General features: G+C 43.3%; 1 protein-coding gene across 7 annotated transcripts in view; it reads right to left on the reverse strand.

Annotated features, from left to right (window-relative positions):
* Window positions 1-4460: 4460 nt before the first annotated feature.
* The window catches only part of ARHGAP32 (Rho GTPase activating protein 32), a 296673-nt gene continuing 285287 nt past the window's right edge, over window positions 4461-15846 (reverse strand). For 6 of the 7 annotated variants that reach the window (XM_032356450.1, XM_032356448.1, XM_032356449.1 and 3 more), the window contains 4 exons: window positions 15398-15469; window positions 12684-13562; window positions 11023-12005; window positions 7512-9764 (listed from right to left, as the gene is read on the reverse strand). In XM_032356450.1, the coding sequence (XP_032212341.1) occupies window positions 7512-9764; window positions 11023-12005; window positions 12684-13562; window positions 15398-15469 (4187 nt within the window). Of the gene's footprint in view, window positions 9765-11022; window positions 12006-12683; window positions 13563-15397; window positions 15470-15846 lie in introns of all 7 variants that reach the window. The other variant, XM_032356447.1, reaches the window with a different exon arrangement.

Here is a 15846-nt window from a genome sequence, read left to right on the forward strand (position 1 = left end):
TATGAGGATTACCACCCCAATTTTCTTTTGATTCCATTAGAATGGTAAATTGTTTTCCATTGCCTCACTTTAAATCTGGAGTTGTCTTTGGGTCTAACATGAGTTTCTTGCAGACAACACATGAATGGGTCTTGTTTTTTTTTACCCAATCAGATACCCTGTCATACAGCCCATTTACATTCAGGGTAACTATTGGAAGATACTAATTTAATGCCATTGTATTGCCTGTAAGGTGACTGTTACTATACATTGTCTCTGTTCTTGTCTGGTCTATGTTACTTTTAGGATCTCTCTTTGCTTAGAGGACCCCTTTCAACATTTCTTGTAGGGCTGGTTTGGTGGTCGCAAATTCTTTGTTTTTGTTTGTCCTGGAAGCTTTTTAACTCTCCTTCTATTTTCAGTGACAGCCTAGCTGGATAAGGTACTCTTGGCTGCAGATTCTTTTCACTTACTATGCTGAATATATCATGCCAGTCCTTTCTGGCCTGCCAGGTCTCTGTGGATAAGTTTGCTGCCAATCTAATGTTTCTACTGTTGTAGGTTACAAACCTCTTGGCCCAAGTTGCTTTCAGGATTTTCTCTTTGTCTCTGAGATTTGTAAGTCTTACTATTAGATGTTAGGGTGTTGGCCTATTTTTATTGATTTTGAGGGGCTCTCTGTACCTCCTGGATTTTGATGCCTGTTTTCTTTCCCAAATTAGGGAAGTTCTCCAGTGTAACTTGTTCCAATATACCTTCTGCCCCCCTCTTTCTTCTTCCTCTGGGATCCCAATTATTCTAATATTGCTACATTTTATGGTATCACTTATCTTTTGAATTCTCCCCTCATGACCCAGTAGTCCTTTTTCTTAGCTTCTTTATTCTCCATCATTTGCTCTTCTGTATTATTCTCTCTTCTGCCCTATTTGTCCTAGCAGTTAGAGCCTCCATTTTTTATTTTACCTCATTAATAAACTTTTTGATTTCAACTTGGTTAGATTTTAGTTCTGTCACTTATCCAGAAAGGGATTCTCTAGTATCTTCTGTGCTTTTTCCAAGCCCAGCTAGTACCTTTATAATCGTCATTCTAAACTCTGGTTCCGACATCTTACTAAGGTCCACATTGATGAAGTCCCTGGCAGTCAGTACTGCCCTTGTTCTTTTTTCTGAGGTGAGTTCTTTCGTTTTGTCATTTTGTCCAGAGAAGAAGAGATGAATGAGAGAGCAAAATGCTAAAAGGGCAACAAAGACCCCAGAAAAATATACAGTAAACAAATCAGAAGAGATCTGAGACCCAGGGGAAAAGAAAAAAAAATACATGAAAAATATGATCAGACAGGTGAATAGAACAGAGCCACACACTAGATTTTGAGTGTATTTTTGGTCTGTTAGAAGAACCTGCCTCCCAAAATTTTAGAGAAATATATATACACAAAAATAAGGGTAAATACAATGAAGGGATGGAATATGGCTGTAAAAAGTAAAAAGATTTTAAAGAAGGAATTGATAAGTTGGTTGAAAAAGGAAGAATAAAAAAAAGGGAGAGAATGTGATCAGGCAGGTGAATAGAACAAAGGTATACACTAGATTTAGGGTATATTTTGGTCTGTTAGAAGAAAGGAACACTCCTACACTGTTGGTAGGAATGCAAGCTGGTGCAGCCACTCTAGAAAACAGTATGGAGGTTTCTCAAAAAGCTGAAAATAGATCTAACCCAAGACCCAGCAATTGCACTACTGGGTATTTACCCCAAAGATACAAATGTAGTGATCCGAAGGGGCATGCACAACTCAATGTTTATAGTAGCAACGTCCACAATAGCCAAACTATGGAAAGAGCCTCGATGTCCATCAACAGATGAATGGATAAAGACGATATGGTATATATATATATATATATATATATATATATATATATATATATATACATACACACAATGGAATACTATGGAGCCATCAAAAAAATGAAATCTTGCCATTTGCAACAACATGGATGGAACTAGAGTGAAATAAGTCAATCAGAGAAAGACAATTATCATATGATCTCACTGATATGAGGAATTTGAGAAACAAGACAGAGGATCATAGGGGAAGAGAGGAAAAAATGAAACAAGATGAAACCAGAGAGGGATACAAACCATAAGAGACTCTTAATCTCAGGAAACAGACTGAGGGTTGCTGAGGGGTGGAGGGTCAGAGGGATGGGGTGGCTGGGAAATGGATATTGGGGACGGTCTGTGCTATGGTGAGTGCTGTGAATTGTGTAAGACTGATGAATCACAGACCTGTGCCCCCGAAACAAATAATACATTATATGTTAGTAAAAAATTAAAAAAAAATATGCTGGTAGTATTTTAATTAAAATACTTAAAATAAAAAATTAAGCCTCACAATCTTCAAGACATACAGTCTCAACTATTTGAGAAACATAACCAACTCGAATGTCTTAGTTTGGGTGTTTGTAGATGCCCGTGGTTTTGTTGCAATGGGGAATCAACAGTATTTTAAAATGTATGTGCCTTTTCCCATTGAATACCACATTTAAGTAAAATCTCAAATGCCATGAATGTATCTGCCACTGATTCTTCAATGAAAAATACACATTTTTAAAAAGTAAGTACCATACTTTCATCAATATGAAGTAAATTTGGTGATGAAATTACTGGTAAAGAAGACCTGGTGGGAATGTCATACAGGTCTTTTCTTTAATCCCATCAGAACCACTTCCACGGGAACACATGTTCAAGTCTGGAACATTCGCTGAGAGCAAAGTTGCTCCTTTGCTTTTAGTCTGCAATGTGGTGTGCAGGTACGCAGAAAACACAGGCTCGCCAGGGTTGTCTGTACTAACCAGGCAACTTTTCCTGCTACAGGCAAAAAGGAAAGGCCCCCGTAATTCAGAATGCAGAATAATTTGTAATTTATGACTCCCAATAGAAAAACTAAGATTTCAATAGCTGAATATCGAGGGGTCTTTTCCTCCTTCAAAAAACCGTGGCCAGGGGCACTTGTGTGGCTCAGTGGGTTAAAGCCTCTGCCTTTGGCTCAGGTCATGATCCCAGGGTCCTGGGATCGAGCCCCGCATCGGGCTCTCTGCTCAGTGGGGAACCTGCTTCTCTCTCTCTCTCTCTCTCTGCCTGCCTCTCTGCCTACTTGTGATCTCTGTCAAACAAATACTATTTTTTTTTTAAAAAGCGGCCAATGTAGACATATTTTTGAGAAGAACTTTTGCACAGCAATGTGCTCTAGATCCCTGGCCACGTGGCTAGATTATGTGCAGAACTTGTGTTGCCACAAACCAGCCTGCCACGGAGTGTAGGAGAGGACACTCTTTTCTGGTCTCTTCTCTCTGAAAAGTCAACAGAATGTCTGAGATGCTTCGAGGGAATCTTCAGAAATATGCTTGCTATTTAGAACTCCCCTGTGGAGAATCCTGAGCTCAGAAGCCAATCCAGTTTCCTGAAAACTGGCAGCTTGGGAGTCAGGCCACAGCAGTCAGGTATGGGTTCCTGTCTACACTTCCCAGCACAGAGCAACCTGTCTGACCTGGGGAAAACCTGGCCCAGCAGCACACTGTAGCAGATAGATAAATAAAATTAAATCCCTTCCCTCAAATAATATATACCGTTCGGTATAATGATCTCTGTTACACACTTACCTTTTTGAATATCCCCGATTACCCCATTTTGTTATAGTCATATTATGGCAAAAAGGAAACACATACACAAAGAAGTCTGTTTTAACCTGAAATAATTTTGTTGATATTTGAATTGCTTTCAGTGGGACATTTGCTTTAAACCACAAGATATCTCCATCTGGATTATTGGAGTACAAAATCTCTTCTCTCCCCCCCTCCCCCAACCAAAACAAGAAACGAACAAAACCCAAGCCCACAACTCAGCTTCAAATAAGTTTTGAAGAAATGAGACTCTAAATATTTACATATGGGTCAGGAAATAAATCACAAAACTATTTACAAAAATACACAAGCTTATATGCATTAACAATTTACACCAGTTCACAAAAATATTAAAACATAAAAAAAAACACTATATAAATTAAAGTTAAGAACTCAAAAGTATGATCTAAGACTTCCTAGGGTGCTTCTCTCATGCAGGTCATGGCTGGAAAATCAGGTTTTGCTACCTTAGAATCTAAACTGTAAAACAACCAGTTTTATTCTTTGAACACTAACAGTACTAATCAGGAAAGGAAAAAAGACCCTCTGTGCACACGGACATTAAAATATACCATTCCTGACGTTTCCGTAACACACAGTACTGAAAATCACATGCCTCTAACCATTTGGAAGTAAACTTTCTGACATACGTTTGCTTTCATTATTTCCTTACACACACTGCTCAGATGATACTTTGCCAACATAATGAAGGGTGACTGACGAACAGGGCTGGGAACAGATAAATGGACTTTGCAGGCTCCTAATTTTTAAACTCAAGGGGCAAATTTCCAATTTACATTGTATGCATCCATTGCTGCTTCAAATGTGGTTTCCTCCCGTTCTACATCTGCTCACACTGATGGACGGTCCCGCCTGTCGACAGAGTCAGTGCTAGACTTTTTCAACCTGACCCCGACTTTAAAAACAAAATGCTTTGCCATTTTGAAAGTGTGCGGGCCCTATCCATGGGACCATCCTTAAAAGAAAACTGAATACAGTTAAGTCGGGTGAAATTAATAAGAAAATGGCACCTCGGGGGCTATTAGCAAAGTCTCTGGTTAGACATCCAGGGAATATTTGTTTCAATCAAACCAAACTGTGACATCAGAGTTTTGCAAAATAATAATGATAATAATAATAATAATAATAATAATAAAAAAAAAATAAAATTTGGAGACATGGTTATAAAAATACCAGTAGAATTAAATTATGGGTTTAATGCATTAGGCAGCTCCATTTCCTTGATCATAATTTGAATATTACTGTGAAGTCACACACAAGGTGAACAGTGCTGAGTTCACCTGGTTCACAGTGACCTGCTGTGCGATTTCTGGGGAAAGATATAGGCAAAGTCCCTCAAAAAACTGGATCCAAAGTTAAGGCCATTTCCACATACATTAAATGAAACAACTCTGGATTTTACCTAAAGTTGGTGTTTCACAATTATACCAGTAATTGGGGTCATTATTCTGTATTCCAAATATTCACCTGATATTTCTAAGCCCATAGGACATAAATAAAGTAATTGTTTTGAGGAATTCACCTCAGTAGTCATGAAATAGACTTAGGTTCAGGAGTAAACAATGTGTGTGACCACAAATCCACAAATTTTAAAACTGGACAGGACTCTTCAGCGGCTTCCTTCTGGGCTCTCAGTTACTAACGCCATCTGTACCTCCTCGTCATACCGGCTCCTTCCTGTGCTCCATGCTGCTGGTGAGAACTTACGGGGTGTGTGTGATCTCAGAGGGGCCATGGGTTGTCTACCTGACACAAGATGGTTAAGGTTAAAACAGAAAAGAAAAAAAAGCGCTGCATATTCGCCAAGGATCCAACTCCTGTATGTAGCACCTGATGTGTTTCTGTGCTAAAAGGAAATATCCTATTAGGTTCCCTAACTGTGATTCTGCTGATTGGGTCTGCGTGCTTGATGGAGAGACATGCCCACAGACCTTTCACGGGTCAGTGTGTCCAGACTGCTACCATGATCTTTACTGAAGGAATTCCTCTCATCACCTCTGGGGAGACAAAACAAAACCTTATAGAGTATTTCCACATATAAATAAATGTGTTCTTAAAACTTTATTTTTTTCTAAATATAAACCCTTAATATGCAATCACATGATTTTCTTTTAAATTAAAAAAAAAAAAGAAAGAACTGGCATGAATCCTAATCTTTATACAACTTCACAGCAATAATAGCAGCATGAATTTAGCCTCTTAAAAAGATTTCTTCCTTTGCTCTAAAGAAAAGTTAATTCCAAGTTTTAAAAAGCCAGAGCAGCAATCATCCAGTAAATGGAATGATATTCTCCTAGTGTCTTCTACAAACTGAGCTTTTAAAACATGTGAATGTATAAAACTCAAGTATGATTGAGAGTTATGGAATGCAAGGACAATCTAAACTTGTTTGTTAATACAGGACGGCCTGGTCGGTCTGGTGTGGACATTGTTGGAGCAGGGGGAGGGGGTGGGAGAAGATGGGAGTGGAGGCAGGCCAGACAGCTGTCCGACCAGAATGTGACTTTCAAAAGGAAGTCCAGGGTATTCCACACATGTAACATGCCCACGGGCTTGTAAGGACTAGACCTGAAATGCTGGTGTAAAAATGGCAATTACAGGAAGACTGTGAGCGCATGGCACACAGGTCCCTTAGGACGTACACGGTCACAGACCGGGATTTTGACTGCTGAGATGAGGCGGTGTGCGGAGTGAAACTGTTGCAGGGGCTTTCAGCTAACAAATAATTCATCGCCTCTTTAACAGTCCCTAAGAAACCTGTACTCTAGTTCAGAAACAAAAATCAACACGTAAATGTGTAATCATGATAAATTATGTGTATCTATCCAGTCAAGTCATGCTGGGTTTTTTCCCCCACCCCAATTTGGGAAAAAGAAAAAAAAAAGTTGCTTTAGGAGAACAAATGACATGAAATGTTTTACCAGGATTACTATTTACCAAATATTATTGAGAAAAAAAAAAAACAAAAAACTGAAAGCAGGCGACACGTTAGAAGCACTGACAGGGTTTTACAGTGCTAACGACGTTCACAGACTTCTGCCTAAGAAGTTTCTTTACTCCTGACTTTAGAATCCCTTCTGCAGCTGACGTCAGCCTGCCCACTGCACTGCGAGGAACGACTCTGAGAAGTAAGAACGTAAAATACGTGGTTCAGCCTGGATCTAAATGGCCTGACATTTTACAATGGGTCTTTATTAGATGCTTAAAGTCTTCATTCCTTTATTACTATTTTTTAAATTATAATGTGCGAATTGTCTGCCAGACTCATCTGAAGGATAAGGGAGAAGTTTTTCTCCACTGTAACTTAACGCACGAAACCCTTCAAAGTCAGGGAGAATAAAGGGACAAAAACCGAGTGGCGACCTGGGCAAGCTGCATGGCTACTGAGAAAGTTAGTAGAAATGCAACAAAAATGCAAAAGCCTACCAGGAACTAGACATAAACCGCTTTGCGCTGTGTAGCAAATATTAAGAAGGACAAGGTTAAATTCAAATTCAGTTAAAGGCAGTCCTCAGGCTCTGACACATTAGCCCCATACGGCAAGTATGGTCTGTGACAAACTTCTTCACTAGGTTTTCAACACAGTGCTTTACAATCATTCAGATCTCTTTTAATGACAAAAATCACAGCCTAGAGATGGAAGAGATGGTGATGAAGCAGGGAAGGGGAAAAAGATGGTGATTTTTCTTGGTTGTTGTTGTTGTTTTTAATGTGGTCGGGGAGGGAGGGGATTGTAGCTTTTTTTTTTTTTTTTTTTAATCTTTTTGGTTACTGAAAAAAATAGAACAGTCCACTGTCCAGCAGAGGCTGCTTCAACTCTATTGCTCCAGGGCTCATTCTGCATGAATCTGTGTTTCAGGGTGCTGCAAAGACAACTCTGTGGGCAGGAAGGCCCCCTGGCCCAAAGCTGTAGCATATGTCCTGTTTTGCAGGTGGGGAAAGCCAGAGGGCACATAGGTTCCCACTGCTCCTCCTCCAAAGCCTCCTCGCTGGTGCTGGGGTGGGGAGTGGTAGCCCTCCAGGTTATCATACTGGGACACAACAGTCACACTGCTCTGGCGCTTGCCATGTGTTTGGTATTGGTACAGCACACCGGGGTCCCTCTCTACGTTCTGAGTATGATGGAGTTTCAGACTATGACTCCTCTCCGGTTTCGGGGGTGGGACTACTGACGGGGGGAGGTGCTCCTCCTCCTTGTAGCAGTCTCTGGAGTGTTTCTCTGGGGCAGGAGGCTGCCTAGCCCGAGGCCTCTCGAGCTCTTTGGAGAGCCTCACCTCTTTGTGGTTCAGTCTGAGAGACTCCTGCCCTGATGTAATGTATTTCCCTCCAGAGTTATGGTAGCTGACTGGCTCAGAAGTGTCTGGAATCCCTTTGGGCCCATAATCTAACTGGCCAGCTCCTTGCGGGTATGGCGGCCCATTTTTTGATTCACATAACTGCCTATGGCTTGCTTCCTGATGGGCCCTGTGCTCAGGGAGACTACAACCCATGTCGTGAAGCTTCCTGTTCCTGAGGCTACTTTGCTTCTGAGGGAGAGTGGGTTTCTCTGGCGGTCCATTGCCGTATCCTCCATGGTGGTGGGCTCTATCGAACTCTGGCTCTGGATGCTTTCTATAGAAGCGGTCCTCTCCCTCAGGACTGACGACCTTGGTTGGATGTCGCCCCTCCTTTCCCTCTGCCACCGAGAGAAGTCCAGTTTTCCCAGGATCTGATTTACTACGGAGGTGGATGACATAGATCCCACCCAAGTCATCTTGCATGGCTGGGGTCATGTTATCATACTGGGACATAACAGGCCCCTTCACCTTCTGCCGAGCGCGGCTCTCTCTCCGGATGGATTGCATGCGGTATTTTTCCATGTCCTCGAGATCCCACGAGGTGTATGTGTGCTTTACGTCAGCAGCTGGGGGCATGTTGACTACGCTGTGGTCATTACCAGAGAAATAGCCAGTCACGTTGGCCCGGGGACGTGGGAGCAAACCAGCGTAAGTGTGCAAGTGCTTTCCTTGCAGCCTAGGATTGTAGAAGGCAAAATCGCGATTGGGTAGACGGTGGAGGGGCCTCAACTGTACCGTGCTGTAGGCATCCACGTCACACAGGGCTCCTTCTGGACTGTAATAGGAACTAGAAGAACTGGAGTAGGGGCTATATCGGTAGTGGACCCGACCATTCTCGAAGTAAGGCTGAAGCTGAGTGACGTGATAATCTGAGCGGGCCTGCGAGGACTGATATGGCTTATATTGGTACAGGGGTCTTGGGCAGTAGGCTGGTTCGTCATCTGGGGGGACTTCTGTCCGTGAAATGGGAACAGAGCGAATCATGGAAGATGGAGGGGCATGGAGAGACTGTACCCTCCGGATGGTAGGGTACGGGGGGATATCTTCAGGGTAGCAACTACTCCTAATTGTGGGGCCTAAAGAAGATACATACTCCACTCGGCTGCATGGTTTGGAGTGGTGTCCAGATGCATTTCTTCCCGGGGCCATGTATGTGTTATAACGAGGTCCCATGGAGGCTGGTGGCTCTGATCTGGCACCATACACTTGGTGTTGCTCCAATTTATTATGATGTGGAGGTACGCTCTGGGGACGGTACTGGCAGTTGGGATTCATACTGAAATGCACACAGTTTTCTGGCCCAAAGGGTTCAGGGGTGACATCAGGCCTGGCAAAGGTGGAGTAAGTTGTTTTCTGTGAAGCATGCTTAGGTTGTGGGATGGGAATTGGTAAAGGCAGACCGTCATCCACAGAGGCTGGGGACATGGTGGCGAAGGGATGGTAACCGGAACTGCTGGGAACATCTGCGCCACTGGAGTGGAAGGCAGCGGCGATCTTACTCTCCATCGTCCTGGTGGGAGGAACTGGCATGGGAAAGCCACAGGAGGAGTACACGGGGACAGAGTCGGCGCGCAGGTGCAGCGGTGGGGCCCTGGCACCCTCCCGCACCTTTTCGGGAAGGCTCGGTTGGAGAGCAGGGGCAGAAACAGGACACTGAGCAGCTGCGCCGCCATCACCGACAAGGATGGGTGCAGGATCGTCCGTGGTTCTGGGGTCAGGGGGTCTCTCTGGAGCTGGAATCACTTGAACCTATTGAAAGACAGTTATATCATGAGCTTGGAATCAATTACTATTCAATCTGTAACCCACAAGTTGAGGCTATCTGGATGGTAGCTTGAAACTCTCCAAGCCGTGTGGTTGCGCTGGACATGACAGGAGGCTAATCTGCCCGCATGTCCAGGAAGCAGTCTGTGCTGCCACCTGGTACAAGAGCCATGGCCATCTTTGGGAAACTGTTCTAATTTGTGACAGGCTTTAAATGTGAGGCGAGGTTGCCTGTGACAGCAACTTAGTGTCCAGATCAAAAGAGAGGCATAAAGTATAGTCAAGCTTAAAGACATATACCTAGTCTACTGGTCTCAACACCAAGCACATTTTGTTAAACAAAGAGGGTTGATTCTAGCTGGAGAGATTTATGAAGTGACTCACAGCTGTGCATAGTGACACTGGTCCGAGAGACATTAGACCAATCGGTTACTGTCACTCCCCACCCTCTACTCCACCCTGGTCCACAGCAGCTGACGCCAAACATGAACCTCACAGCAAGGCTGCAAATGTGCTATCCCTGAGAAGCAGCTGCTAGAAATAGCATCCTCCACTCAAGTCTAGATAGCAAAGTCCTTTTAGTTCAAGATGACCACAAAGCACATGGGGCACTTTTTTAAAATCTGAGAAAGTTAGAAAGAAATCTTGGCTTTCTGCATCCAATATTCTCTCATCAAAACAGAAGCTTGATTATAAAACAACCTGCTGGCTTATGCTAAGGAAATAACAAAATGACCTAAAACACTGTCAGCTCTTACGTTTCTAAAAAGTCTGCAAGGCAGATAGCCTTCCAAATGTATTGAGAATAAAGCACATTCACCGTGCAGATGTGAATCACTGGCAGAGGGTGGGTTAAAAACGACTTGCCCAAAGTCACACTTCATCAGTGATGGAGTCGGGAGGCAGGTGCAGGGACCAACCCACAGCCCTGACACCTGAAGCCCAGTCTGACGTATTTGATCATGAGCTCCTTGTAGTTCTACGAAGAAACTACCCGGATGCTTTAGGAACAAAAGGCAGCAGGTATGCACTAGAATCACTGAAGGACTGCTCCTTCCTCAGAGAAAAACTGGCATCAACGCAAAGGCAGGTCCAACCTCAGACAGCAAAGGTTTCATGGAAACTGCCACAGGACTTCAGATAAATGTCCTATCTGACTCAAAGGGAACAGCACACCCTGCTGAAAAGTGACATACCTTTGGAAAAAGTACATTTCATCTCCCCAACTCCCTCCCCTTCTTACCTTGTGGGAATTATTCAGTCCCACACTGGCGGCTGTTTGTACCTGCCCCACAACCGGCAGCTGCTCGGCTGATCTCTGGGAAGGAGGCGGTGGGAGGGGACGATTAGTCCTTGGAGGGCGCTGAAGGGTGGCAGTGGCGAAATCAGCTGCAGTGGCTTGTTCAGCCACATCCCAGCTGGCTTCCCTGGTGCTCATCTCGGCTGTGGCGGGAGCAGCGGTCATGTAAGCCATGGCGGCCGTGCTGGGATTCTCTTCAGGGGACCCAGAAGGAGGGTAGCTTTTGTCCCGAGGCAAATTAGAAGGTGTGGGCGATTTGTCTGCAAGTTCTGAAGGGTGATGATGGGGTTTATCCACACCTGCACCAAGATACGAAGGAGGCTGATCTCCACTGTAGAAATGAAGCTGACACTGGTCCTGTTCCATAAAAGAGACGGTTGGCATATTGGTCTTCCCAGACTGATCTTCAGGGAAACTCAGGGGATCATCCGACTTAGAGTCTGTTAAGGGAACTGAAGTGATTCTGGCCTTGTCTGGGTCCCCAGGTAAATAGGTTCGATGTGGATGATTCCCTGGAAAGTCGGCCTGGTGGAGCTGCTCCCCAGATTCCGTTGCACTGGCATAGGTAAGATTCCCAGTGGCGGCCAGATCTGGAATAGGCTGGTCACAGTTCCCAGATACATTGTTCTGGACGTGGAACTCCTCTGCTGGCCTATCAGTTTGGAAATAGGCTTTATCTAGAGTAACGCTAGAGTAGGAACTAGGCAGTTTCTCTTCTGCTGCAACCACTGCTATGTCTCCGTAATTTGTGTAAGCAGCCTGGGAAGTCCCTGGTCTCCTCAGTGACTGGGTTGAGGCTTGCTGCGCAGACTCAGCTAACGCTAGCGCCAACAGGCGGGCAACGTTTTTCGGAGGCGGTGGTGGTGGGATAAGAGAGACTGAACTGACAGGAACGGAATCCTGAGGGGGGTCATGGGTAACTGCTCCTGGTGGGAAATTGGGAAAAAAAATGAGAGTGAAAAAGTAGCTTGTGTTATCCTATACGGAAAGCCAAACTCTCCCCATTTGATCACTAAAAAGTAGGTGCCTTCCATTTTTCAAAACGGCAATCCATGATCTTCTGTCCCACATGCAAATGCTGGAGAAAACACATCTGGTTCAGAAGGAAAACTGAAACCAAGTGCTTAAAGATTGCAATTTCCTCTTGAATTGCTACAGAGATGGGGGGGAAAAAGCAGGTCCCTCATCTGGCTCAGAAAAGACTGCTTAGAAAACAAGCTTCAAGTGCCTGCAGATTGTTATTAAAGATAGTTTTTACATCTGATGCTGTAGGCTGGCTGGTTAACTTGTAAGGCTATAATATCTTTTATTAGAAAATAAAATCAAGAGCTACGAAGTTGTGCAAAAATTATCCAGGAATTCTGACTGTCCAAAGACAAAAGGGGACATTACGAAGGTCTGAAGCAGGACCACTGGCCCTTTGGGGAATTTCTGTTTGATTGATTTTAACTTAGGGCTTTGAGCCATCAGCACCACCCAGAAAAACATTCTCTTTGATTAAAGGCTAGCTGTGGAGTAAATTTCTCTCTTAAAAGGCACAGATGGCACACAGGGCTGGAGATCCCTCTTAGCTTAAGGAAAGAATGGAGGAAAACAAATGGTACCTGTCTGAGTCTGTCCAGAAGGTACAGCCTTACTCTGACTGCTCGCGACGACCTGCTCCTCTTTCCCTGGCGACTCTACTTCTGCAGCAGCCCCCTGCTCTAGGGGCTGGACTTCACATTCACATGCTCCTTGGGCGTCTCTCTCACTGGTTTTCATCTTTACTACCTGGGTGGGGGATCTATTTATGGCCTCACTGTCTTCCACACTTTTGCTCCAGGTTGGAGAAGATGCACTTGGAGCTGCCGTATTTGACACGGTCCCGATGACTTCTGATACCCGGGCGGGAAGAGTCACTGAAATTGGCTCAGATATGTTTATAGAAGGTGATTTGCTTAATTTCCGTCCAATCTTTGGAGAAAAAGCGTAGACGACCTTTTCGGTGAATGAGGATGGCTTGGATGATTTCTCTTCCGTTGGGCTCAAGTCCAGGGTAAAGAATGGACTCAGTTTCTCCTGAAGAGGAGAGACAGCTTCAGAACTTGCAGTGCTTCCTGGCGTCTGAGACTGGCTACCGCCTGCTTCCGTATCCTTTTTGTTGGAGCTTATTTTCTCCTGGGAGTATACTAATGAATCTAGAAAGGAAGCCCCGCTCTCCAGACATTCTGATTCGGGCTTAGGGGGGCTGCACTGAAATGACATTGGGTCGAAATCCAGGCTGGCCACGCCAATGTCCGGCGGGCTTAAGTCAACATCCTCAGCCGCATGAGGAGACATCAGAGCGGGAATGTGCAGCGGCCCTACCTCGTCCTCGCTCTCATTGTCATGGGGCAGGTTATCATAGGAATTACAGCGGTTCCCCAGCATTTCTCCGTTAAAAGAGGCACTCAGTGCATCACTGCTAGACCTGGGTCTTCTGGGTCGGAACAGCTTGGAATCACCTGGCAAAAACGGGTATCAGAGTATGAATGCCTAAGACACATAATACACAATACCATGAAAAGTCACCTACTTAGGACAGCAGGAGGGCACAACGACAGCGTAAGGAAATGTTACTTCTCATCTTCTTTCCAGAAACTGTCTCTTGGGGCAAACGGATGGGACTTCTGAGCCAAATGCTAAATAACAAAGACAGCTGATATAATCAGGGGGAGAATGCAGCCTTTGATGGTTTCAACAGGAAAAAAGACTCAGAACTCTTGGATTCTATTACTAGTCCAACACTGCGACTTTGGGCAAGATTTCTTTCTTTTTGTCTTATTTTATGACTGATCTCATGCATGATTTCTAGGATAGAACTAACCACTTTCAATAGTACTTTGGATATCCCACAGCAAAAGGGTTTTGTTTTTGTTTTTTGGATGGGGAAAAAATCCTCCCTACACTTCTGAAAAGTAAATATGTCAACTAAAAAATTCTCTACAATTCCATAAAACATTTATACATACTTGCTATAGGATTCTTTTCAGATACTTAGAACAATTTTTTTTTTTCTCTAATAAGAATAGGCTTTAAGTCTCTCAGGCAGAACCTTCAATCACAATTTTATGATATTGCTACACATCTGCTGGCAACACAGGTCTTTGAGCTCAGCATTCTATTTCAACAGTTAGAATCACCATGGTGAAAATGTGCTCTACAGAGGCAGAAATTGCCTTAACACAAATACGTTCACTAATGTGTTGACTACTTATACAATTAATCTCTACTAAAACGTTATTTTCTGCTTAATCCTGGCATCTATCCAGCCCACTTCATCGTATCTATGAACCAGTCTCTTAACTGCAGTGAAATGGAAAATCTCGGAAAACCCTTAAGATGTCAGACACCCAACTAAAGGGATGTGTGAGGATTTCTTGAAATAAGCAGAGCTGTCGGTCGTTGAGGATCTGGCAGTTAGAAGAGTTAATAAATGAAGATGAGAAAGTCGACCAGGATGATGACACCCCAGGGTACCTCAAAAAAAAAAAATGATCCCAATATCAACAGATGAAGAAAAGGCCATGGGAAATCAGTTTAGCTCTCGGGTTATTTTTGTAGAAAAGGCCTTTTTTACAATCCTGCTGCATAAGCCAACATAAAGTGAAGGATGTCGTATTTACTATTATGACAAGGTTTTGTCAAAAAAGCCAGATCTCCTTCCAATTGAAGTAATCCTTTGTTCATTCTAAAATTAGTACATAATTACAACTATACCCCGACTTTTGTTAATTAAGGGCTAAAAAAACCCCTTATTTTCATAATTTTTAGTTTTGTTTGTCAAGTTGCAATCAAACCTTTTTATATCCTTTACCAAAATTTTGGTCCCCTTTTTAAGAGGATTCATGTCTAAGTTTTCTTCTCCTTGTACAGAGGATCCCATCTTCAGATAATGAGGGCCCCCTATAATCAATGTCGTCTATGAAATTTAATGGCAGGTTAAGTGATTTACAAGACAAAAGACTGATGTGAATATCAAAACTGCTTAATCTTATACTTTGTAAAATTTTGCTTTCATGAAATCTAAAAGAAATACTAACAGCATCATTTTCCACTGGGCTTTAATAAATGTAAGTGGTTACCTATTTTTAGGTACACTGAATAGCAATCATGTCAACAGTGAAGAGATTAGAGCCTGGTACCCTAAGAAGACATCGATGGACAGTACGAAATAGATATGATTATTGTCTAGGAGTGGTAGTCTGTAGCCTATTTATATATGTATTTATCAAATATACTCGGTTGTTGTGTTCTTTTATGAAATGCAGAATAAGACAACTGATGTTTTTAGTCTTACCATCGACTGCATGGAGAGAAGTAAGGGATTCTTCACTTTTAGCTGAACGGAGTGTTCCTTCTGCCCTGCCACCTGAAGAATTAAACCAAACCGTGTGAGGTTTTATCCACTGCTACTGCTACATATGTAGAGAAAGGAACAGCGTTCTTCTCTGCACATACTTACATTTCCAAGGGTGATTATCTGTATATATTCAATTTAAGCAGCATATTGAATAAGGCGCTGTATTGTTTTCACATGGTTTCCTGTGTGAAAAATCCCTTTTCTGAAGGATTATCAACTTGAGAATAGAGATGAATTTTAAAACATCTTCCTTTTTTATTTTCTAGAGACCAGCATGATGGCTTAGGATGGTATCACACTAGATTTACGGTGAGCCCTAAATCCACTCAGGGTGTCCTTTTCAGCAGAGAGGACCCAGAGAGATGGAGAAGCAGGCCAAGTAAAGA

Source organism: Mustela erminea, chromosome 9 (assembly GCF_009829155.1).
Source record: "Mustela erminea isolate mMusErm1 chromosome 9, mMusErm1.Pri, whole genome shotgun sequence".
Taxonomy (NCBI): domain Eukaryota; kingdom Metazoa; phylum Chordata; class Mammalia; order Carnivora; family Mustelidae; genus Mustela; species Mustela erminea.